General features: G+C 43.0%; 4 protein-coding genes across 5 annotated transcripts in view; 1 reads left to right on the top strand and 3 right to left on the bottom strand.

The window, feature by feature from the left end:
* cfap221 (cilia and flagella associated protein 221) overlaps positions 1 to 2,568 on the bottom strand; it is a 45,281-nt gene extending 42,713 nt beyond the window's left edge. Inside the window, exon 1 of the mRNA XM_061797724.1 lies at positions 375 to 2,568. The gene's annotated coding sequence lies outside the window, so the exon portion shown is untranslated. The remainder of the gene's footprint in view (positions 1 to 374) is intronic.
* Positions 2,569 to 6,284: 3,716 nt separating this feature from the next.
* Positions 6,285 to 7,424, bottom strand: LOC133475624 (acyl-CoA-binding protein-like). The gene is made up of 4 exons (XM_061768775.1): positions 7,271 to 7,424; positions 7,035 to 7,152; positions 6,614 to 6,676; positions 6,285 to 6,533 (listed from the first exon to the last, which is right to left on the bottom strand). Exons 1-4 carry the CDS (start codon positions 7,274 to 7,276, stop codon positions 6,460 to 6,462), a joined length of 261 nt encoding a protein of 86 aa, XP_061624759.1. The 5' UTR covers positions 7,277 to 7,424; the 3' UTR covers positions 6,285 to 6,459.
* A 2,402-nt stretch (positions 7,425 to 9,826) lies between these two features.
* LOC133489038 (metalloreductase STEAP3-like) lies at positions 9,827 to 16,172 on the bottom strand. 2 transcript variants are annotated; one of them, XM_061797684.1, is made up of 6 exons: positions 16,085 to 16,172; positions 14,737 to 14,970; positions 13,322 to 13,585; positions 12,716 to 13,243; positions 12,469 to 12,633; positions 9,827 to 10,925 (listed from the first exon to the last, which is right to left on the bottom strand). In XM_061797684.1, the coding sequence occupies exons 2-6, from the start codon at positions 14,962 to 14,964 to the stop codon at positions 10,641 to 10,643; spliced, it is 1,470 nt and encodes a 489-aa protein (XP_061653668.1). In that variant the 5' UTR covers positions 14,965 to 14,970; positions 16,085 to 16,172; the 3' UTR covers positions 9,827 to 10,640. The 2 variants fall into 2 exon arrangements, with proteins under 2 accessions (XP_061653668.1, XP_061653675.1); XM_061797691.1 differs by lacking the exon at positions 16,085 to 16,172 and adding an exon at positions 15,898 to 16,007.
* A 4,567-nt stretch (positions 16,173 to 20,739) lies between these two features.
* On the top strand, positions 20,740 to 23,712 carry LOC133489032 (complement C1q-like protein 2). Its single transcript, XM_061797672.1, is given in 3 exon segments — positions 20,740 to 20,987; positions 20,989 to 21,561; positions 21,940 to 23,712. Coding segments are annotated over 3 exon segments (771 nt in total). The 5' UTR covers positions 20,740 to 20,969; the 3' UTR covers positions 22,120 to 23,712.
* The last annotated feature ends 2,100 nt before the right edge of the window (positions 23,713 to 25,812 follow it).

Genomic DNA, 25,812 nt, shown 5'->3' with positions numbered 1-25,812 from the left:
CTGTATACCATTATTACTAAAGCAAGAAACATATAGTTCAACATTTATCTTCCATTACATCACCTCCCAAAAAGTACAAACCTCTACACTACAATAGAGCAGTTCTAATAACATGACAAAAGCATAAAAACTTAATAAAATACATTGTACTCACCAGAGATGCTCATTATTTCTGGACAAACTCCATAATCTTTTGCTAGTCAGAGCTATAGATGGGTAGTCAGTACTAGCTAGCAGTCACAACAAGAAAATTGTTACTGCTCTGGAAGTAAAGCGAATAAACCCTTTTCTGGGTTGAAACAAGCCAGCCCCCCTGTCCAAACAATGCTGAAAATGTTTTAATCATGTCCGATATTCGGCTGTCTTTAAGTCACCTGTGCAAATCCCAATGAATCCCATTGAGCATTGGGTCCCTGCAGCCTCCAGCGGGTGGCCAGGTGTCTGGGCGCCTCAGTGGGGCTGGAAGACCGCCCTGGGTCTCTCGTTGTGGGACGTGTCCCGTCCACTGGGCTGCTCACGGGTGGACCCCTGGGCCCGATCCCGCCCCTCGATCGATTGGGTGAGGTCCTCAGCTGCCGCGGTGCAGGCACAGCAATTAGAGGACACTGCTGTCAGTCTTTGTGCATACAAAACAGTGTCAATTCACTTGCATATGTCCGCAGGCACACACCCCCGGGACTCTTTTGCTGGGTGTGGGGCCACTCACTTATTGCGACAAATAACTCATGAATATGCGAATTGCTTGTGTATCCCCTCACTCACACTGTCGTCCTATAGACTTTTATAATTTACATAGTCAATCCCACCACACTTCAGTTGTACAGCCAGGTTCACGACTGTTGTCCTGCATGCTTCTTCTCCTGTCCTTGTTGTGTTCTATCTTGTCCTGTCCTTCCCTCACAGGGTGTAGCACTACAGCCCCCTGCAACACTCATATCTAATGTTTCATTGTTGTAGATATATCATGATTTACTTTTCTCATCCTGTTTACAATTAGTACTTTGTCTTTGTTTCTCTCTCCCCTCTAGAAACTTTGTTCTGTTCGACTGATCGATTCTGACTCAATAAACATCAATTATAATACTAACAAACCACAGCGGAAGCTTAAAAACGCCACTGTGACACAGTAATACTGTTCCTGCATTAAAGGGATACAGATCCTCAATTCTGCTTGACCTAACAGCCGAACAGGAAAAAAAAAAAAAAAAAAAAAACTGTGGTAACCTCCTGATGGGTTTAAAGCAGGGTATTAAAACCAGAACTCTCAAGTAGTTCTATTATTTTAATTTCTTGTTTGTATTATTCTATCGCTTGTTTCAAGTTACTTTATCTTTAATTATACATTTATTTAATTTCTGATCATTTTCCTTTTGACCAGAAAAAGGAAAACTGAATGTAATTTAAAACAAAATGACAGACAGAATAGATGTCGAACATAATTGTGAATCCATACTGATCTGCGTCGCCGCTCGAGCTCTGCGTCGCGGGAAATGTAGGCTACGCAATTGTAACGAGATGACCATCTCAAACACGCATGCATCACATTTGTACAAAATAAAAACAGACGTTTGTGGTTATGTTTGGAGCCGACGGTTGGGGTTTAAGGCTGTTTAGGATGGATTAAGGTGGGTTAGGGGGAAACATATTAACGCCACCACACTTCCGTCACATACGTTGCCTGTCTGGAAGCAATAGGGCGTGTTCTAATGAGATACAACAGCCAATCATAGTGAAGCGGTGCTTGTCCTGGAGCCAGTAATATTGATGCCCAATTCAGATTTTTTTGGTTAAATCTTATCTTTTTATGTAGTCGTTCACATTACTGAAAACAAATGCGACTTGTACTGCGGACGGAACGCGTCCATGACGTCACATTGCACATGCGCACAAACACGAATCGCCGGATTGACGGAAGTGACTATGCCCTTCGCGTAGTTCATGACGCACTTGTGGCGATTGCAACGATTTTGTGCAACTGGAGCCAACATTTTCTTGTATCCATCTGTTCAAAAGAAGCATCTTTTTTTTTTGTTGTTTTTTTTTTTTTTGCCACTGCCTTCGTCCGCCGTTGCCGTTTTGTGGCATGTCTGTTTTGTCAAACGATTGTGACGTTTGTCGCCGTTTAATGACGTTTAGCCTACACGCCCCGTCCTGTTCAGATTGAGGTGAAAACAATCAGATAGGCCGACATTGGACGGAAAAAAAAATTAATAATGAATAAATAATACAAAAACAAAAAATGGAATTGACCTGCAGTGTGAACATAGCTCTAATTTGATCAAAACAACCTTACTTAACTTTAACAGCAAATTTTACTCATTTTAACACTCATGTTTTTTTAATAGCTGAAATATTGAAATAAAAGAAATTTACAAATGCCCAGGGGCCTCCCTGTGATTAGGACCCCAGTAAAACTGTTCAACTTGTTTTACTACATCGACACCCTTGGACAAGGGTAATAGGGGTACAAACCACAGCAGAACAATAGTTGAACAATCTAGATATTTGACTACACGTAATGGAGGAGGAGTCTCGTTCCTATTTGCAGACAGGTGGACACCCGGTGAGTACATGCAACAACTAACCAATAGGACAAGATGAGAGAGGACAAAAAAGGACAGGACGAGAGAAATGAGGAATGCTGTGCCACTGATGTGCAGTGTGTTGGAATGCGTATATCGTGTCTTACGACTACAGCTGTAAGAACCTGGGAGTTAATATCTTAATTAGGGTAGTCCCAATCCAACTGTTTCACTTCTGATACGATGCAGACATTGCAGACTTGAGTTTTGGCCGGGACCGATATCGGCAATAATCATAGATCATTTATTTTGTAGTATGAAATGTTAGAGAAGGCTTGATCAAGTGACGACGGCGACCCTAGTGAGGATAAGCAGGAAAGAAGATGGATGGATGTTTGTATTATACTGCCCCCAGGTGGCCAAAAATTAGTCATGATGCCCAAACTGTTTGATTCTTTACATTCTGTTTGATTGTGGTACTAAGATATATTTTTAGAATGTAAAATATTAAAGGGTACTATTTTCCGTTTTAAAAAAAATTACGAGACGAATTTGTTTTCGTTTTTCAGATTAATGGCATTTGATGATTTGAGAAACCAGTGTTTTGAGTTACGAGCGTCGTCATGGAATTAATTTAACTAATATCTAAAGGCACCACTATACACTGGTGCTAAAGAGTCTTTATTCATGCCTACTTTAAAAAGGCTTTGGATTTGACATGAAAAGTACATTCACTCTCTATGCACAAGTGTTAAACTGAAGGCCCGAAGGCCTGTGTCATTTTATGTGGCCCACAAATGCTTGCTACAATTTTTGACCAACTTGTGCTCCAAAGAAGTTACTCATGATAAAAACTATGGCAATCAAAATGCAAAGGCAATTGTGTAATATTGTGAGGAATTTCTTCGGTTCCTACAGGGAATATACAGTATTAGGTAAGGGACAACGAGTGTAACTGCCTTACACTCGAGCCACACGCCTAGTCTGGGAACTTTGTGCAGCTCAGCATCCTGGACAATAAGCTTTTAACAAAACATCAAAATCTCGTTAACTCATTTGAAACTGCATCACACAAATGTAGATAATGCTGCACAACCAAAGTGTAGTACAAATGCCACTTCCAGTGGTATTTACACACAAACAACAGCCTCTATCAGGTTCAAGAAATAAATGCCATTGATGTTTTTAATAGCAAGATAATTTACACTATTCAAACTATTATTGTTCCACTTTTCTGCAGCTTTCATTTCCTAAATAGATAAACTATTGATATTGCACTTTCCTAAAAAGAAAAGGTTTCGGCTGTTGACGTATCATTTAAAATATAATTAAATTGGTTAGTGTTTTCACTTAAGAACTTCATTTTGCATTCCTTTACTGTAGAGAATGACCTTAAAACCATAATGCGACCAAACTGATTTTTTTTGGGTAGCATTACAATCATATAGTGATTATACATTTGTGAAGATGGCGCCTACCAGTGTGGTCGCCTCGGTAACGTGCTCTCTAGTATTGTTTTTGTTTTTGTGTTTTTCGTCCGTCTTTGGAGACCTTACACGACTCACTTACACAAGGGGAGACCTGCTAACCATCAAGAAGGCTACTCCGGACTTTCTGTCACCAACTTTCGCAAATCCGCTCAGTTTTTTCCCCGAGTTAATCACCGGAGCGGCGTCCGCGGTTTTCGCCGCATGGAGACGGAAGCGGCACCACAGAGGGAAACGGGCCGGCATTCAGGTGAAACTCCGCAAGAGAGGACACATATTTGGCGTTCCCATCGATCCACCACGCGAATATACGCTCCCTACCCAACAAAATGGACGAGCTTCATCTTCTGTTAAAGACCAGTAAAGACTTCGGACGTTCCGCGGCCATGTGCCTCCATCCTGCCTCAAAGTCTGCGCGGACCAGCTCGCTCCAGTCTTCACTCAGATCTTCAATAGATCTCTGGAAATGCGCGAAGTTCCATCCTGTTTCAAACGCTCCACCATCATTCCAGTCCCCAAGAAACCTGCAATCTCGGGTCTGAATGACTTCAGGCCTGTCGCTTTGACATCTGTGGTCATGAAGTCCTTTGAACGTCTCGTGCTGGACCACCTCAAGAGTGTCACAGGTCCCCTGCTGGACCCCTGCAGTTTGCCTACCAAGCGAACAGGTCTGCGGATGATGCAGTCAACATGGGACTGCACTTCATCCTAGAACACCTCGACAGTGCAGGGACCTACGCGAGGATCCTGTTCGTGGACTTTAGCTCAGCGTTCAACACGATCATCCCTGAACTCCTTTCATCCAAGCTTCTCCAGCTCAGTGTCTCACCTGCCATCTGCCAGTGGATTTACAGCTTTCTGACGGGCAGGACACAGCAGGTCAGGCTGGGGGAGGCAACCTCATCCACGCGCAGCATCAGCACTGGGGCGCCCCAAGGTTGTGTCCTCTCTCCGCTGCTCTTCTCGCTATACACAAACGACTGCACCTCAGCGCACTTGACTGTCAGACTCCTGAAGTTTGCAGATGACACCACTGTCATCGGCCTCATCAAGGATGGTGACGAGTCTGCATATCGACAGGAAGCGGAGCGGCTGGAGCTGTGGTGCGGCCGACACAACCTGGAGCTGAACACGCTCAAGATGATCGTGGACTTCAGGAGGCATCCTTCACCACAGCTGCCCCTCACGTTGTCCAGCTGCCTTGTGTCAACCGTCGAGACCTTCAAGTTCCTGGGAATTACAATCTCTCAACTCCGTCCTTAAAAAGGCCCAGCAGAGGATGTACTTCCTGCGGCTTCTGAGAAAGCACGGCCTGCCACCGGAGCTGCTGAGACAGTCCTACACAGCGGTCATCGAATCAGTCCTCTGTTCTTCCATCACAGTCTGGTTTGGTGCGGCTACAAAAAAGGACAAACTCCGACTGCAACGGACAATCAAAACTGCTGAAAGGATTGTCAGTACCCCCTACCCACCCTTGAGGACTAAGAACTAAGACAAGGGCGTGCAAAATCCTCTCGGACCCTCCGCACCCAGGTCACCAGCTCTTCCAGCTCCTTCCCTCAGGTAGGCGCTACCGATCAATGCAAACTAGAACTAGTAGACATTCCAACAGTTTCTTCCCTCTTGCGATCAACTTCTTAAACACCTAACCTATAATTCCATTACAACAAGGTGGCAATTTTTTGACTTGAGTTCGTTGTCACATTTGTTGTCTCGCCATGCTGCACTATTTGCATATACTGGCCACTCATGCCAGAGTAGCATCTGCTCCATTTGCACACTGATTGAGGAGTATCTGTAACATTTGCACAACCAACATTGTCCCAGACTATCGCACTACTCGTCACTTTAAACCGCATACACTCCTTGAAGTCTCGGCGCCCTTTGCACAATGGTCATTGCACCGGACTATTGCAATATTAGTTATTCGAACTGCTCTAAGTGCTAGAGGACTCTGCATCTTTTTGCACAATTGTTTTTTGTCAATGTCTTTATGTCTCCAAAGTGTTCTGTAAATTGACTGTCTGTTGTACTAGAGCGGCTCCAACTACCGGAGACAAATTCTTTGTTTGATTTGGACATACTTGGCAAATAAAGATGATTCTGATTCTGATTCTGATTTGATTTCACCATTATAATTGGGCCCCTGAAGGCACCACAACGAGAATGTGGTCTGTGTACAGCGGTCTCCGGATGCTGGAGAAAAAAAAAACTGCTCTTAGCGTACAAGTGGAAGTAAAGGAGGCTCACAAAATACAAGGTCTTTTGATTAAAATTTGCTAATTTATGTTCCCTTTAATATTAACAGGTTAAAAACTGAGGGATTCATTACAACTGACTGCAGGATCAAGCTCCAACTTTACTATACAAATAAAAGATTTGGTATTGCATTTTTTTTCTTTGGGAGCATCACAATATCAAGATAATAATCATCATTTGAGAGACAGATGTTAGATTCCGTATTTTGTTTTCAGCTTCTCCACCAAATCAACATAGGCAGCCATTGCCTCTTCTTTGGACAGACCTGTGGGGTCAGAACCACCAGTCAATCTCTGCAATCTACTTGTCAGACATACACATCTCACTGAAGTGTTTAAGATGTACCTTTCTTTTCATTCCATGCATCCCATTTTAGTCTTCCTAGGATGTCAAATCTCCCTGGACGATCTGTGGATGGAAAGAACCCAGTTGATTTTCTCAAGCCTACGATTGCAATAAACACCGCTTCAAACTCACTGTCGCACGGAATCCTTGATCAGTAACGATCTGAATAGGGAACTTCAGAATCCGCATTATCAATACACATGTACGTTCGCTTTTCAAATATTTGAAGAATGTGTTGCAGGACGAAATAAACCACCTTTCTGTAAAGTTATCAGTCTTTTCATCATTTTCACAATGACACCCAACCAGTCTGGCTTCATTCTATCTTTAGCGCGCACCCTTTTAGGAGTTAATGTTCAGAAACACCACATATCCTGAGACAAAATGTTTTGTTTTTTTACATTTTTAAACATTTACTCACCAGAATCAAGGTCCCCAATTGTGGCCTGCTTGTATAAACCATAAAGTGCATGCACTTCGTCACGGTTAGGCCGTGTTTTCAGCACCTTCACCTCTTCTGCTGCTTTGATAAAGAGTTCCTGTAGAGTAAAGAAAGGGGAGGCGGCACTGGATAAACAGGCTGAAGCAGACGAGCACAAACTTGCACAATGTTGTAGCTGACAGATGCACATTAAATGCCTGTTAGCAAATACTTACAGTCATGGTCACAGAGAGAAGGAGACCCTTTATGAGTGCTGAACTTGGATTCTAGGTTGCAGGCTTTTCATCGGTTCCTGTTGTACAGTGGAAGTGGGAGGCACCTACAGTATATGCACCTCATCAACATGCACGAACACAATTTCCTCTTATCAACGCATTCTTAGGGATAGGGACATTTTTCAGTTTAACCCTTACAGTACATACTGTTCATTTCCCATGCACACACAATATGCATTTGACCAAATTCATGAATATCCTTATAATAATTATGTGCTGTAGATCTTTTCAGAATGTATTAGTAACCTCCATCCATCCATTTTCTGAGCCGCTTCTCCTCACTAGGGTCGCGGGCGTGCTGGAGCCTATCCCAGCTGTCATCGGGCAGGAGGCGGGGTACACCCTGAACTGGTTGCCAGCCAATCGCAGGGCACATAGGAACAAACAACCATTCGCACTCACAGTCATGCCTACGGGCAATTTAGAGTCTCCAATTCATGCATGTTTTTGGGATGTGGGAGGAAACCGGAGTACCCGGAGAAAACCCACGCAGGCACGGGGAGAACATGCAAACTCCACACAGGCGGGCCCGGGGATTGAACCCGGGTCCTCAGAACTGTGAGGCTGACGCTCTAACCAGTCGGCCACCGTGCCGCCGTATTAGTAACCTGTCTTCCTTTAATAAATGGATGTTTAATCCTTAATCAATGTTTTAGCGATAAGGTATGTTTTTTTTATGTTCTATACTCGTTTTATATATTTCTGTGATAACTTGTGCAAATGTGGTGAAAATGACAGACAGTCATAAGGACTGTTTCAAACTCCCTTTTGAAAACTGTCCCATACACATGTAGTTTCAAGATGTAGTTTCTGTTTCCTTGATTTGACACATAAGAGGTGAAACTAAAATCCATGTTCGTAAAACATTTTCACCTGTGACAGCTTCAGTGTTCACAAACTTTGTAACACCTGTACAAAATAATTGACATTTTAACATTATTTCAGCATGGGATAGAAACTGTACTGTATATTAAAAGTAGTTACCATTAATTCTTAACCCTGGAGAACCCAAAAACCCTTTTCTTCTTTGGAAAATTATGAACTATGCATTAAATGACTGCTATACAGTGGGTACAGAAAGTATTCAGACCCTCTTAAAATTTTCACTCCTTGTTATATTGCAGCCATTTGCTAAAATAATTTAAGTTAATTCTTTTTCCTCATTAATGTACACACAGCACCCCATATTGAGAGAAAAAAACAAAAAACGGAATTGTTGACATTTTTGTAGATTTATTAAAAAAGAAAAACTGAAATATCACACAGCCCATTCAGACCCTTTGCTCAGTATTTAGTAGAAGCACCCTTTTGAGCTAATACAGCCATGAGTCTTTTTGGGTATGATGCAACAAGTTTTTCAAACCTGGATTTGGGGATCATCCTCTCCAGTTCTGTCAGGTTGGATGGTGAACGTTGGTGGACAGCCATTTTCAGGTCGGTCCAGAGATGCTCAATTGGGTTTAAGTCAGGGCTCTGGCTGGGTCATTCAAGAACAGTCACGGAGTTGTTCTGAAGCCACTCCTTTGTTATTTTAGCTGTGTACTTAGGGTCATTGATTTGTTGGAAGGCGAACCTTTGGCCCAGTCTGAGATCCTGAGCACTATGGAGAAGGTTTTCGTCCAGGATATCCCTGTACTTGGCTGCATTCATCTTTCCTTCGATTGCAACCAGTCGTCCTGTCCCTGCAGCTGAAAAACACCCCCAGAGCATGATGTTGCCACCACCATGCTTCACTGTTGGAACTTTATTGGACAGTGATGTGCAGTGCCTGGTTTTCTCTACACATACTGCTTAGAATTAAAAGTTGTTGGTCTCATCAGACCAGAGAATCTTATTTCTCACCATCTTGGAGTCCCTCATGTGTTGTTTTTTCCCCCCGCAAACTCCATGCAGGCGTTCATGTGTCTTGCATTGAGGAGAGACTTCCGTCGGGCCACTCTGCCATAAAACCCTGACTGGTGGAAGGCTGCAGTGATGGTTGACTTTCTAGAACTTTCTCCCATCTCCCGACTGCATCTCTGGAGCTCAGCCACAGTGATCTTTGGACAAGCTTGGACAAGTTTTTTGAACAAGCTCAGATTCACTAATTTATCCAAAAAGAATATAAAACGTACTTCTCGGAATTCTGTAAGCTAATACTAAATAGATGATTAAAAAAAATACACAATTTTACCAACCGCTGGTTTGCCGAGAAGACAATTTTGTTTGGGTAGGTTTCCAGCTCAACAAAACAGCAAGTGGTCAGCCATCTTGTCAGTACCACTCTGATACATGTCAGTTCAATATTCATCCAATAGGTGTTTCTATGCAGGGGCCAGAATTGGCATTCTGGGCTTTTGAAGTTAAATTTGACAATTTATTTTATGTTTGTTCATTTTGGGTAGTAGCAATTAACAGCGGCCAAATTTGACCCCGTGGGTTCTCCAGGGTTAAAATGGAAAAGCTAACATACAGCAAGATTCAAATGTAAATAAATACTGATAATCAACATTTCACTGTAATGACAAAGTTGTATTTAATAGCAGTAAAAAAAAAATACATTATCCATAGAATACAGCAAGCAGGCCTAATTATTCGGGTTTTAATTTTAACATTTAAATTATAACAAAAATAAATTGTATTTTATGCTGTGAATGGGGCGTCTTTTAAATTAAAGACAACGGTAAAAACAATGCTATTCTATTTCCATTGGGTAGGGTTGAGAGTCCAGTTTGAGTCAACTCAGTTACAGAACATAGAAAACCATTAACTTCCATTGAAAATTCCAAACAGAAAAATCTTGCTGTGCCACAAGATGGCAGCATCCACACTAATTGACGAAAACAGTGTGTCCGTGACCTCAATAAAATTCACTGATAAAATAGCCACTGCAAATATCTCTCGAATTATTTTAAGAGTAAAAGATTGCTTTAATCCAAATTATGTTACAACAAGCAACCTTAAGACAGTGTTGAAAAAAATATATATTTGACAAAAATCAAACAAACAGACATATGTAAGTTGTGGTTGAGCACAACTTCAGACAGGTTTTGGCACGTTAACCTGAATCGAGCATCTAGAGCCAGCAGTTGGTATAACAACCCAGATGAAATAAATTAGAAGATAAAATAGTGCTGACAAGCTAGCTACTCATACAAATGCATAATGCATGGAAATTCAGGATCAACACTCTACACTCATATATCTTGATATTATTAAATTATTTCTGTTTTCTAAAATTATTCATATAACACAAATATGTATTCAACATTCCACGTGTGTGCAACACATTACTTTTATGGTTGCCTCAACCAGAATTCTTTATTATTTTTCAAACATGGCTGACATCTGAGCCGTTGTAACTGTCATCGTTGGGCAGGACAAAGCGGATGTGCCGACTCTTCTCCCATCCGCGACGGATCTGTTGGAGCTGGTGCGCAATACAGGGCAACAGGAGAATGATGCGGGCCAACAGAACTGTGACAGGGAGGATGAGGACCACTATGAAAGTGGGTGGCAGGAAGAAGCGGTATTGGCCTGGGTCAAAGGCGCTGTTCCAGCCAAAGAGGAGCGTGTGGACAGTGGCCATGTACAGCCCGCAGTAGCCTAAAGTAGACTGTAGGGTGTGAAAGAGATATCTTTTATTCACAACATAAACATTTTGTTTACCATTTGAAGAAGAGTTTTGCACATGTGCCAATTTACAGTTTCTGCTGTTCACTAGGTCATAGGCCACCAAACAGCCCCAAGCAAACACACCGACCTTCGACTCGTGATCTGAGCAAGTCCCACCAGTGTGATCCATATTGCCAGAGGGCGTAATTAAAAAAAAAAAAAAAAACTTCCCAAGGTTGACTCAGGTAGTGGTCAGGGGTCCAAAATAGTCCAACCCTTCCCTATTCTCACACAGGAAGAATGTCTGAGTGTCTCTTTCCACTGTACATGAACTCTCCTTCTCCTTATCTCTATTTTGTATTGACAATAACTTTATGCTGCAACATGAGCTTTTTGCTTTGTCTATGGCAGATCTGGCAAGGCTGGAAAATCAGCATCAATGAATCTTTAGCTATTGCGACAACTGCCAAAGCTATGGCAAAAAATTAGGGAATAGGACCTGCAAACAAGTAACAAATAGCCACTGAATTTGAACTCTTTAAAACCATTGATATTTGCATCGCCAGGCTTAAATGGGTTGAATGTGGGTGATTCGCTTCCCTTAAAACTTTTCAAAGTTTCATGTTTGAGCGAGTAGTTAACTCATTCAAGATCAAGTGTCTGTCCTGAAGCGCCGCGCTGCACAGGAACATTCATTGGTGGCTAGTGTTGAAAGGATGGCAATAATTCATTGCTGGCCAGCAGTCGGGACATGACTAATCTTATGGCCAGAGGATTAGTTGAATGGTGAAAAGAAAAGGGGGCCAGGGCACGAGGAAGAGGAGAGAGGAATGTGTGTGCACCGGCAATGATGGCAGCTTTGGGTGTTAACATCCGAACTGAGTCAACTGCAAAAGTGCAAACACGCTGAATAGTGTTGTTTGGATGTGTGATTTATTGTCACGGTAACTCTCTTCACAACATGTATTTGCATTTCGATTGTCTAAATTTGTAAAGGCTGCTAACATAATTGATCCTCGTGCTCATTTTTTTGTTTTTGACATCCTACAATATTGTTGGGGTACCAATATGTGATATGGTAGTGGTGGGGTGGAGCTAGACACACTCAGTCGCAGATCATTTCTATTTATTGAACTATGAAATGTGAACACAAAATCCATCCCTTTACAAATTACAATCAAATGAGGATTCAGTCATTTGTGTTACGTACTTTGGGATGTTGAGTTCTTCATTTTCGCTTAGTTCATTGCATAACTACGGCAACATTATTGATGTTTAATATAGTCCCAAGGTTTGCATGTCTGCTACGTAATTCAACCCAGTTGACAATTTTAATCTACCCTTGCCCCCACTTCTTCATCTTTTGTTTGTATGTATAGCCACTTCGTCCTGATAAATTACCAGGCTAATGCACTTTTTTTTGCATAGTTTTGAGCAACAAATCAAAATCTATCAACAATGTTTTTGTGGCCGACACTGCAAAATATCACATCCCACCCACACACCTGATGGTTGAGCCACAACCTTAAACTCCTATGGCTTACCTGTACAAAGCTGAACTCTCGCCAGTTGATGTTGTCAGCCACGGAGGGCAGTGAGGTGATAGCCAGCAGGGAGAGCAGCCCGAGCGCTATGATGCCCACTGAGACGTACAGCTCCATCCTCCACACCCCCTCGTCACTCCACGCTTTCTCCACGCCATCCTGCACCTGCACGCCACAGGGTTCCACACTTGATTGATAGAACACCCTGAAGAAACAGGTGTGATCATATCATTGGCCTCCCATTCACCTGTTTGAAAGCAGCATTGAGCAACTTGAAGCGAGCGGACTTCCTCATGGGCAGACACAGACTGTAGATGGCGTGCATGGCCGCACACAGGAAGCTGCACAATCCAAACTGCTTCCTCTTGGTGAGCCACTTGTCGAGCCAGTCAGGGAAGCGACTGTATTTGGTGCCCCGCCGTAGCTGGAGCAATGTAGCAAGCAAGCCCGGCATGTAGACGAGCGCAAGCATCACCAAGGCGACGGAAGGTAAAGTGACGTTGACGGTGTCAATGGGCATTTTGTAGAACACACTCTCCCCCGCTGTGACGAAGGGATGCAAGACGTCACGGACGAAGTTGTAGAGGTAGAAGAAGATGAAGAGAATCACGGTGATGAGGATGGGCGTGCCCCAGGAAGGAAACAGATGAAAGGGGAGGTTTTCAACCTCCGCAGAAGAGGAGAGCAGGCCCATATCCACAGGACAGAAGCCCATCCTGCGACACATTGCCAGGACTGAGCTCTTAGCCTTACTGCTATCACTGCACAGGAAAACCTATACAAGAAACATGTCTCACTAAATTCCTTAATTTCTCAGATATCAAAGGTACCGCAAGACCTCCAATAGTCCTACCTGCCTGCTTCCATCTCGAGGTCCAGTCTGAAGCACCCATGCTGATATTGTGTTAAAACCTTTCACTATAAAGCTCTCAGGAAACATGTCAGCCAGTCGTTCAGCATGGGATGGTCCATGCTTGATCTGGAAGCCGTTGCTAACATCCACCAGTATCTTTCCTGCCAGTGCCGGCTTCAGCTCCAACAGGGTGTGGTGGTGCTCAGGGAAGATAGCGACAAAGACCACGTCTGCCTGGCTGGCCGCCTCCAGCTGGGAGGTCACCTGGGAGATGGGAAAATAAATTAATTTTAGTTTTACCCAGCTGAGTGCAGAACTCCAATCGCCAAACGATAAACAAAAAGCACTTGGTTGTTTCTCCATCCATTCAATTGGTTAGCAGGGCACCCCCTGGTTCATGGAGGATAACGTAAGACGTAACAAATGAACAGAGGATGGAATTTTGAATCTGTGGTAGAATGTTCCAATCATGACATAGCAACTCAAATACATATATGAACAAAAACTAAATTGCTTCTTTCTTGGGCCATGCTCCACCCATTTTACGGTTCATGGGGAAAAAAAAATCCTGTGACCTAAATAACTAACAAAAAAATACACACAGTTTGAATCTCTTCTCCGGCCTTCCTGTGTGGAGTTTGCCTGTTTTCCCCATGATGTTTTTTCCCAAGGTATTCCATTTTCTCCCATACTCCTAAAATATGCATGTTAGGTTCATTTAACATTCAAAATTGTCTAAAAGGTTGCTTGTCTATAAATGCCCTGTGATTGACTGGTTACCAGTCCAGTGGGTTAATGGCTCTAGCCCAAATTTGGATAAGATAGGTTCTAGCTTACTCACGACCCCAATGAGGATAGGTTCTATCGCAAAAGGTTGGATGGAGAATACACAGAAGTAATATACCATGAGAATTATAACAGACGAGAAGCAGGGCGGCGGCACGGTGGGCGACTGGTTAGCACATCCACCTCACAGTTCTGAGGACCCGGGTTCAAATCCGGCCTCGCCTGTGTGGAGTTTCCATGTTCTCCCCGTGCCTGCGTGGGTTTTCTCCGGGTACTCCGGTTTCCTCCCACATCCCAAAAACATGCGTGGTAGGTTGATTGAAGACTCTAAATTCCCCATAGGTATGATTTTTTTTTGCAAATGTTTGTTTGTGTATATGTGCCCTGCGATTGGCTGGCAACCAGTTCAGGGTGTACCACGCCTCTCGCCTGAAGATGGCTGGGATATGCTCCAGCACACCCGTGACCCTCGTGAGGATAAGCGGTGTAAGCAGGGCAAAACTGTCATCATCACAAATATTAATTGTGAAGCAAGGTGTAAAGTCAATTTCACTGAGGTCTAATATGTAAGTAATGGTAAGTATAGGAAATTAGAATCAACAACATGCAATAAGTCAATAGTGTCTCACCTCTGCCTCTTCAGGGAAGAGAGCAGCAGAGTGTTTGGGGGTTCGACTCCCCACCACCACCTGGTAGCCAGAGGCCACCAGTCTTCTGGCAAGCGAGCGGGAGAAGTCACCAGTGCCCAGGATGCCCACAATGTGAGTGTCGAGCTCAGACACACAGGCTTCAAGAGGCCTGCGGCCGCCTGTGTCGCCTCCTCTCTGGATTAAAGCTCGTTGCATCTCGTCAGGCATGGTGGACTGACAAATAAGAGGAGAGAGGCATCTCTGTTAACACAAATGAACCCACGGTGTGGGGAATTTTTCTCGCCATTAGATTAGGGTTAGATCAATTCAACTGTTGTTGGGATTCTACTATCTCTGTGTCTCAAATGACGTCCTGTATCAGCATGTGTGCACTGTCAAAATATGTAGTATATGGGTTGCAGAAAAGACAAACAATAGCAGCATGAGCGCTCACCAGTTGAGGGCACATGGAAATGGTTCAAATCTAATAGAAGAATAAAGCAAAGTGTATTGAACACAATATTTGATCGTTTATGATATTCTCTTTTGATAGTTATGAGTCTCGTGTATAATCTACATTTGTATCACACACCAGCCATCCATCCATCCATCCATTTTCTGAGCCGCTTATCCTCACAAGGGTCGCGGGCATGCTGGAGCCTATCCCAGCTATCTTCGGGCAGGAGACGGGGTACACCCTGAACAGGTTGCCAGCCAATCGCAGGGCACATATAAGCAAACAACCATTCACACTCACATTCACACCTTGGGGTAATTTAGAGACTTCAATTAACCTACCATGCATGTTTTTGGGAGGAAACCGGAGTGCCCGGAGAAAACCCACGCAGGCACGGGGAGAACATGCAAACTCCACTCAGGCGGGGCCGGCCGGGGATTGAACCCCAGTCCTCAGAACTGTGAGGCAGACGCGTTAACCAGTCGCCCACCGTGCCGCTTTACACTGGCAGAAATTATTATGCAACTCCAGTAACTGTGTGAGGTATAATCTTATACTATTAATATTTCAACATTATTTTTATTGCCGCTCAACTATACTAACAAGGTAATTTACATTCACTATCGTTTCTATTCAATTCGCGGTTACAGCACTCTCAAAGCGTAAATGAAACCAAAAATGAAAAAAAGAAAAGTTACATTTACTTTTGTCCTTGGCCGAACTCGAGCAGAAGTTAACTTCGAAAAAGTACCTTTGAGCAACACTTGACATCGCTTGGTCACAAAACATTTGTTTGTTAACTAAAACGACTATTCATATTACGTTTTCTGCGTTTGTATGTGTATTATTATTATTATTATTATTATTATTATTATTGGAGAGTGTACTCACTCCTCTTGCAGTTCTTGTGACTGTTTTTCTTCCTGGTAAGTGACGACATTGCCGAGGCCACGCCCTGGCCGCGCCCCCGCATGTTTGAGGAAGATAAAATTGGAAAAGGCGAGAGCTGTCCTTGGGTGATTTGTCACCTGCTCATCACCACTTTGACTCCATATGATATGAGAAAGTTGAGGGAAAAAAACGAAAAGAAAAGGAAGTAGTCAGAGCACAGAGAGACAGCACACGTCTCTGTAGTGGCATACAACCACAATTAAAGATTTGCAACAATATGTGAGCCTTTGTGTGAGACACTGACGCACAATGAGTAGTATAAAAATAAAAACATGAAGCAGGGGCGGCTTCAAGTCCTCTCAAACCCTGGGCACATGTGTTGGAGGCACGAAGAACGCTGGCCATTGAACCAGCATCACGACTGGTGTCAGTTTTTAAAGTAAAAACAAACACAACAAAACAAAACAAAAACACTTTTTTATGTACATACTGTATACGGGATTGGAAAGTCACTGTATTTTTTATCAACAGACGTATTTCAATATAGAATACATATGCACCACCTGTATTTTATATAGAAAGATGTCTGTTAATAAAATAAATATATATTTCAGCACCCAGTGACTTTCCGAGCACCCAATATTTTATAATGAAACTAAAAAACACTAGAGTCTGACTGCTTTGCATGTGATTCAGATGATAACATAACTTCTTGTATATTCTTATTCTTATTTTTTTTTTTTGCAATCTTCCCTTGTTAACACCCTTTGTTAAGTCTGGAATGGAATAAATTCAGCAAAAATAAAAGAAAAAGCAAAACACATACATACAGTATAGTTCATCTTTTTGATGCGCTGAACTGAGGTCCGCTGCAGGGTATGCTGACATTTCATAGAATGTCATGCACTATGCTGGCTCAAACTCTGAAATTTTGAGGATTTCAAATGTGTTCTTGAATAAGACAAAGAATACAATCAGTTGGTGGCATGTGAATACTACAGTGTCTTTTTTGCAGCTGTATGTGAACAGCGAATATTTTTGTCTTTATGTAAAATTGTATCCATCCATTTTCTGTATCGCTTATCCTCACTAGGGTCGCAGGCGTGCTGGAGTCTATCCCAGCTGACTCTAGGCGAGAGGCGGGGTACACCCTGAACTGCTCGCCAGCCAATCGCAGGGCACATATAAACAAACAGCTATTCGCACTCACATTCACACCGACGGGCAATTTAGAGTCTTCAATTAACCTACCACAAATATTTTTGGGATGTGGGAGGAAACCGGAGTACCCGGAGAAAACCCTTGCAGGCACGGGGAGAACATGCAAGCTCCACACACGCGGGGCCGGGATTTGAACCCGGGTCCTCACAACTGTGAGGCACAGGTGTTAACCAGTCATCCACTGTGCTGTCTTGAATGCTGAAAAATGTTAAACAATTTAAAGATGAAATAATTTTTACGAGCTTATAATGTTTTTAACAGCAGTGGGGTGAGTTGTCCCCACATTGTGAATGCTAAAAGGTCTGAAGGCTGCACACATTTCTCACATACAGTACTTAAGACCCAGGGTCCTCTGCTTGCACATGGTTGACTGAGGGCTTAGTTTCCTTCAAGAAGCCACTGGAGTCACAACGCGTAGCCTAAGGCTCTGAGGCCCTGAGCTTGAAGAAAACAAACATCTCATTATTTCATTATTTTACTTAACGGTACTGGACTAATGCATGATCCCCATCTTAATTTGGTGTTGGCTATTTGATAAACTGGCCCTGGGATTAGAATCATAAGCAAAAGCAAAAATGTGTTAAAGAATATCTGACCGAAGGTTACAGACTGTCAACATGACTTCATCATGCCTGCCTTTGCCACTTGCAAAAGGTTGAATCCCTCTGGCTCACAGCAGTGCAGTACTGTCACACCCACACACACACACAAACACACACATACACACACACGCACACACACACACACACACACGCCTGCTGTAATGCCCTCTTGCCACTCCAGTTCTGGCATGGCCACTTGTTTGTCTCGCAAGCCAGAGTTCTTTGAAATACATTTGAAATTTCCTTAGGCATCAGTGGCTTCTGTCTCTCTTTATGGAAACCACACAATAATGAATAAACCCCATCCATCCATCCATTTTCTGTACCGCTTATCCTCACTAAGGTCAAAGGTGAGCTGGAGCCTAACCCAGCTGACTTTGGGTACACCTTGAACTGGTCCCCAGCCAATCAATTTAGACAATTTAGAGTCTCCAGTTAACCTAAGAAAAATTCTTGGGGGAGGTGGAAGGAAACCCAGAGAAAACCCATGCGCGCATGTGGAGAACATGCAAATTCGAGCCCCAATTTGAATCCCCAGTCTCAAAACTGTGAGGCAGATGTGCCAACCACTCCTCAACCGTGCAGCCCATGAAAAAGCTGAAAAGGTCAAATTATCAAGAAACAACCTCTGTTTAATGCTCTCCACAAAGGCCTGAATATTCTTATAATTAACTTGGATGGTACCAGGAGGCATTCGTAACAAGTGCGACAAGATAGTTTCAGCCAGATGCTGCATGAGACAAGTGTGCTCATCGGATAATCATTTAAGGTGCACAGAAGTGAAAGCATGCGGTCATAAAACATTTATGTTCAGGTGACACATGATAGGGTGTCAGTGTCAAAAGGTGTCATGAATAAAGACATTTCTTTTTGTGCTTTCCAGGGTAACACAGTCCACAGCGCCTTCATTTGGTATTAGGGTCACATGTTGAGACAGGTGCTGATGCTGCAAGTTCTCATGGTTGTCTGGTTGTGGCTCAGCAAGAGTTTCTCACATACACTGTGACACTTCATATTAGTTACAACATGATTTCCTCATCTTATCTAATACTCCTCAGAGTCAGTATAGTACATTTTAAGGGTTATTTGCAATGGTGGGCAGTTAGCTAACAGATGGTTTCCCATCTTTATGATAATCTATAGGTAAGCATTAATGCAAGTAGGAATGCAGAAAATTACAGACTGATGCAATTGTCTCACTTCACGGTTTGTGTGCATTACTCTGCAGTGCACTCATATGCAATGTAACAAAAAAGCACAGCAATGCCACAGGGCAGCAGCAGTTCATAATGTGGACAGTGTGTCGTGCATGGGTCATCATAGCCGGAAGATACAGTTCACTGTACTAATCCCGAATAAAGGTCATTTGTGCTGTCTTGTAACACAGTCAGGAGCAAAAAGGAAAGAGTTTGTATATCTGAAATGTTTAGCTTTTCTTCTGTAATATATATACTGGATATATATAAATTTTCAGTGAATGAGCAAAATAACACGTGATAATTGTACTGTAGACGTAATTCTCAGATTTGCCAGGACCATCCTCAGAATTAATCTCAATTTTGCTTTTCGACTTCTGACGTATAATGGCTTTCATGCCATTTTTCAGTAAGGGTTCCAGTCGTGTTTTGGGGAGTTAAAGCCGAGCTGAACACAAGCTGAAATTGCTTGTGGGGGTGTAGGGCTCTGCTGGTCTGACCACCAGGCTTGAGTAAAGCCTTCTGTTCATCCTCAGCAGATTTCGGCATCTTGAGCTCTGAAGTCTTATGGTAGATGTGAGGACATTGCTCCAATTTCAACTGCTTAGTACCCAGCATGCGTTCGTTTTGCTCCTTCATAGAACAGTGTAGACAAATCAATCAGTGCTTTTATGGATAAGCGGCGTCTTTAATCAAGGTGGGAAAAACGTGGACAATAAAGTACACGCATGAATACAGGTGGTGTGCATCGTAAGTGCACAGCTGCCTCAATGGCAGAAGAAACTGTATAACCCTAAAAGGGTATTAAGCAATACTTGTAAATCTGTATGCGTTAACAAGTGTCTGTGCTAAGCAAAAGAAGTTGAATTTCCCCCCCGAAGAATCTAAATTCAGGGCCCTTTGCCCTCAGCCTCCTGGAAAAAGATGTCCAGTATATTTACGCAGTGTGGGAGTTTGGACCCACAGGTGGTGACATGTCCGTACCGTTCCCTGCATTCGTTATCAGCCCCCTTCCCTTTCTATGAGTATGGGGAAGCAGGCGGAGTGCATGGGTGACCAAAGCAGTAGGCCACTTCATGTCACCAACATCAGTCTGCCCTCAGCCATTTGATGTAACACTAAGCAGACGCCTTGTTGTCTATTGGTCTTCTCACATCCCAGGAAGATGGTCCCGTCTGACTTCGTCTCATCCTCTGATTTAATCAAGAACTAGCCCCCAATCGCAAACACACTCAATCAGTCATTCCTCAGTTGTAAGCAAATCCGCAAGCGCGAGACGTACAATTACGTAAGAATATGGAGAAATAAAGCTATGTTTGTATACATTTTGCATCAAATAGCCTCCTCCGTTAGACCCAATCAAACAAAAAACTTTCTTAAATCAGCCAAATGTCAAACTAAAAGTATATCAAGTAAGGACTTCCTGTTTCTCCTTTTCGACCCACAATAGATCCACAGGCTTATAGTTGGATTTATTTTGTAATTAATAGTCGTTTTACTTGATACATTTGTCTTTCTCATTCGTTTATATACCACTGGTAGTCTACGTCGAGCTGTGCTTGTGTTTTAATTTGTAGGGCGAAGCTCGTGTCTTTTTGTTTTCCGGTGTGGTCTTGGGCACTTTGTGACACTCGGACGCAGCTGGGCTGGGCGCATCTGTCGCGCGCAAAGCCTCCATCCTGACGGATCCGAAGTCGCTCTCTCCGCCGCTCGACTCACTTCATCTTTTGATTCTGTCTTTGTAAAAGTCCTTCATCCTCTTTCACCATTCCCCCCCATCGAGGCTTCGCTGATTTTCTGTCGTCCCTCGGCTTCCGACCCGCGCGGAGGAAGTGGTCACTGTTGCTTGCAGTCACCGCTGTCGTGATGGTTCTGCTGGCTCTCGGCCATCGCGGTGCCGCTTCTCCTCCTGCGCCCCTCGGAGACCTCCGCTCATTACTACGAGATGATGGGCACCTGTCGAATGGTATGCGACCCGTACAGCGCCAAACCCGGAGGAGGGGAGGAGACCCAGACCGTCAACGGCATCGCACCGCTACCACCGATGGCGCAAGGCAGCCGCGGGGTACCGGGAAGACCGGGAAAACCGGGACTCAGGGGTCCACCGGGAGAGCCAGGTCCCCCGGGCCCCAGGGGGCCACCGGGGGAGCGAGGCGACAGCAAACTCGCTTTCCCCGCTTTGAGCGCAGCAGCCGGGGGAGAGCACGGCGAAACAGACCGGGCGAACTCGACAAACAGCGGCACTCGGGTCGCCTTTTACGTCGGCCTTAAGAACCCCCACGAGGGATACGAGGTGCTCAAGTTTGACGACGTGATTACAAACTTAGGGAACCTCTACGATCCGAGCACCGGGAAATTCACCTGCCACGTGTCCGGGATCTACTACTTCACTTATCATGTGCTAATGCGTGGAGGAGACGGAACCAGCATGTGGGCCGACTTGTGTAAGAACGGACAAGTAAGTTACAGTCATCAAATCAAATCAAATGACTGCATATTGTCAATGCAAAGACCACTCCACTCAACCAAAGCGCGCACTTTACGCACTTTACGCACGAAAAGAACCAGCACCCACAAATATTTTTCTAAAAATAAAACGAGACACGCGTGGTAGTTAGTTTTGATCACAGATAGCATGTGTGCACGCTCTTGTCAAGTGTTGTCTGACAATAATGTGGATTAAGGTTGGGAGAAGGCAGAGAAGCATTTAGGTCACTCTCCAAATGTTCTTTAAACCAAAAGAATACATTTTTGAGATTTAAAAAAATAAAATTATTAGCACAACGGTCCTTGTACTGACATGTTCCACTTTCAAATACTGTCCCCTTACTCCCAGGTCCGAGCCAGTGCCATAGCTCAGGATGCAGACCAAAATTATGACTACGCCAGCAACAGTGCCGTGCTGCACTTGGACTCCGGCGACGAGGTCTACGTGAAACTGGACGGTGGCAAAGCTCACGGTGGAAACAATAACAAGTACAGCACCTTCTCTGGCTTCATCTTATACCCTGACTAGGTCCAATTGTCAACAGGAGTTCTTTTCATGAAAGTACATGGTTACAATGTGTTTTTGTGTCCCTCAAAACACAAGCTGCTTATGTTCATGTTAATTGATGGAGAGCGTCCTCAGTGCAGAGGTGAAAATGATATTCTACTTAAAGGCTCTGAAGGATTAACAGTGCGTGATATTACTCGAAAGTCAAACATCAGTCGGATAAGCTTGTTGAGACCTGGCCCTACATTTCACATATTGATCTTCTTACACAATGACATGAAACAAGCCACCTAAATGCATCTATTTATTTGCAGCACCGTGAATAAACTCCTCACCAATGGACCAGGTTTTTTCAATGCGATCACACAGACTCCAGTCACAAGTAGCACATGGACAGCTGCAAAAACAGATACATATTACATATATATATATACATATCAAATATTAATATCTCTTCAGGTTTCATCTTCTGTTGCAATGATTTAGCACTACTTCTCATTGTGTTATATATAGTTGCAGGCCATAACTATAAGTGTAAAGCTAATCTTGTGAGATGAAAATATCCATAGTGGGTTTTTGTGTGTGTGTGTGTTTTTGTTTCTTTGCACGGCATCAATATCCAAATTGGAACTAACACTTACCAAAGGCACACACACGTCCATCCTTCTCCAATCATCCAAATTGCCAAGGGGAGCTGGACCCATCTGATCATACACAACAGGGTCAGCAAAGGACATGAGTGGAGTCAAAAAAAACAGTCAGATTTACAATCCGGAGGATAAAAACATCGAAATAGTTGTGTTTTGTTTTTTTGGGGACTGTTTGTATGTTTGTCTGTCTCTTGGTAAGCAAAATGGTTTTGCTGCGTTTGATGAAATACCCAATAAAGCAACCATTCATTTATTTATTTTTTCATATTATATCAATAAATATTGTTTAACAGAAAACTTGTCTTGTTTCAAGCCATTTTCCCTCAGCCAAGAATAAAAGCGAGTGATTGTAGATGTACATTATGTGGCAGATTTCCTGTGGGCTGATGACATGTTGGTTTGAACCCGAACTGGCTCGAATATCATTTTGTTTTTATTGCTGGTGTCTTTGGACAAAGGTTAAATACGTGTGTGTATACATACTGTGTACATACAGTATATATTAGACCACTTTTTTTTTTTTAAAGAAAATGAAACAAGAGAGGTCCCAAAATCTTTTCCATGACTGTATGATACGATGTATGACGTAACATGAATGAAACCTATACATAGGATATGGTCACCTTTTTAAGACTTCGTTTGTAAAACAAAAGAAGTTGTAGACCAGGAGTGTCAAATTCATTTTTGTTGCAGGCCACATTGGTGGGAGGGCCATTATGACTGTGAAACCATATAAATGTTTCATCGCCTCATCATAGATTTATATATACAAAAAAAATCGATGCATAACAGAAGTTTGTTCAACTACTTTAGTTACTGTAAAAAGGGGTTTGGTAACAAACAAACAAAATAGTTGCAATAGCTCAACGTTATTATTTATTACGTATGACGATGTAAAATTTTGGTACAGATTCAGCAAGAATCATGCAATTTATGTGCTTTGCTGGCTACATGAAATGATGTGGCGGGCCGGATGTGCCTTGAACTTGACATGCCTGTTTGATATTATATTTCTACAGGTGCTTTGTCCCAGTCTCCTGCCATAGGGCTCCGCCAGTGACCTGAACCGGACGGAAGTGCTCTGTCCTGTTTTTCCGAATGAGGACGTTAGTTGCTCAATAACCCGATTGATCACCATTCATGATGCAGGTTTGCGCAAATGCTGCAAACCAAGGTCCATGAAACTTGGTGCAGACATGGCCCATGTACTGCAAATTCAATTTAGGTGAGGATCCCGATAAAGGTGTGCAATATACTGTATTTTCACTTTTCTCTGTGTCCCTATGGAATTTCTCCCCACGCCGGAAGACAATTGGTAGTCCTGTCTTATGTCATTCTCCATGAACCATACTATCGAAAACACTAATAATGTGCGGTATAATTTGTTCACTTATATTGTTCGAGGAATGTATTTTTATAGTTTTACCACTTTAGTAACAATCAAACCATTCCCCCTGCCCTATAATTAGAAAAGGTACAATCTTGTCAACTTTGCAATGGCAACTTCTGTGAACCAGTAAGTGGCCAGCAAACATATGGATGTAAAACAAAAGACCACAAATTATACATATGCAGTGATGGTGGTCAATTTGGTACCTATCCAAATTAGGATTGTTTGATCTAGGCAAAGGTCTACGTTCTACTGGGTGTCATTCTCATGATGGTAAGGTACTCTCAGCATGCTTTTTGGACTCGCATCAGAGTTCTGTGTTTTTCCAGGCTGCTTTGTTTGTGTGTTGCGTTGCAGTGTAGCCTGGAGACTTTAGTAAGACAATGCACAGCGCGTCCTGCACCGCTGCTCACATGTTCCAAGTTGCCTGACTGTCCTTTGCTCCACAATTGCTAGCGGGTGTTTTGAGTCAGCAAGCCTATATTATTTTTAAAGGTTGTACTGAGGACTGAACAGACATTTCGCAGTGAAACAAGTCATATTATTGCCCAAATACAACAAAATAATAGTCAAATCTACTTTCATGAACATCAGATCATTTGAAAGCATTATGGAAATTAAAAGGAGTTTAAAAAAAAAAAACATTGGCGTCAGACTTTTATTTCTGCATGAGTGGCTACCGAAGAGAACCAGGAGTACTGCATTCTGGGATGGTTCATTCTAACTCACTGATTGGCAATAAAGAACAAAGAAGAAGCTCATTGCTCCTGCACAAGAAACCATTTATTCTCAGGTATCGAACTGGTTGGAAGGTGCAGACTGCCACCTCCTGTGTTTCATCTTTCATTTGCTTGTATTGAGACCTCGAGTACTGCGCCAGACTCATTAAGATGATGGCTGTTTTGTGTGCATTTCTTCTTCTTCTTCTTCAAACTATCCCCTTGGGAACACACACAAAACACCTGTTTACACACCACGCTTGCCGTCAATATAAATGGAAATCATGGAAAACAAATATTAGCATGTCGGCTTTTGTAAATGTCAATTAAGACTCTGGCCAAGATCACTGCACTCTCCAACATGAAAATGTATTCCAGAAGGATGTGCAAAAATGTTGGTGGGAGTAAGCAGCACTAATGTCCAATCAAAAGCAACTATCAACTATTTCATCAGGATGTTGCTGTTACCTACAAAGTAGGGACTAATCGCCTTATTTTTTTTTACTTCCTGTAGCTGTAAGGTTCACGTGGCTCTATGCTTTTGCAAATTCTGTAAACGTGACACTGATTTGCTATTGTGTTATGTTAATTTTATTCAATCATTACAAACATCCATCCATCCATCCATTTTCTGAGCCGCTTATCCTCACAAGGGTCGCGGGTGTGCTGGAGCCTATTCCAGCTATCTTCAGGCAGGAGGCGGGGTACACCCTGAACTTGTTGCCAACCAATCGCAGTGCACACATAAACAAACAACCATTTGCACATTCACCTTCGGGCAATTGTCAATTAACCTACCATGCATGTTTTTTGGATGTGGGAGGAAACCAGAGTGCCCGGACAAAACCCACGTAGGTATGGGGAGAACATGCAAACTCCACACAGGCGGGGCCGGGGTTCAATCCCCGGCCCCGCCTGTGTGGAGTTTGCATGTTTTTAATTTTGCGCTTAATTT

Source organism: Phyllopteryx taeniolatus, chromosome 1 (genome assembly GCF_024500385.1).
Source record: "Phyllopteryx taeniolatus isolate TA_2022b chromosome 1, UOR_Ptae_1.2, whole genome shotgun sequence".
Lineage (NCBI taxonomy): Eukaryota > Metazoa > Chordata > Actinopteri > Syngnathiformes > Syngnathidae > Phyllopteryx > Phyllopteryx taeniolatus.
This window is presented reverse-complemented; position numbering and strand designations above follow the sequence as displayed.

Coding starts and splice junctions, on each gene's coding strand:
- LOC133475624 (XM_061768775.1), bottom strand. Junction 6,677..7,034: donor AATTGGGGACCTTGATTCTG/GTGAGTAAATGT, acceptor TTCCATCCACAG/ATCGTCCAGGGAGATTTGAC. Junction 6,534..6,613: donor TGCATGGAATGAAAAGAAAG/GTACATCTTAAA, acceptor CTGACCCCACAG/GTCTGTCCAAAGAAGAGGCA.
- LOC133489038 (XM_061797684.1), bottom strand. CDS start 14,964: ATGCCTGACGAGATGCAACGAGCTTTAATCCAGAGAGGAGGCGACACA. Junction 12,634..12,715: donor TCAATGCTGCTTTCAAACAG/GTGAATGGGAGG, acceptor TGTGGCGTGCAG/GTGCAGGATGGCGTGGAGAA. Junction 10,926..12,468: donor GAGAGTTCAGCTTTGTACAG/GTAAGCCATAGG, acceptor CACACCCTACAG/TCTACTTTAGGCTACTGCGG.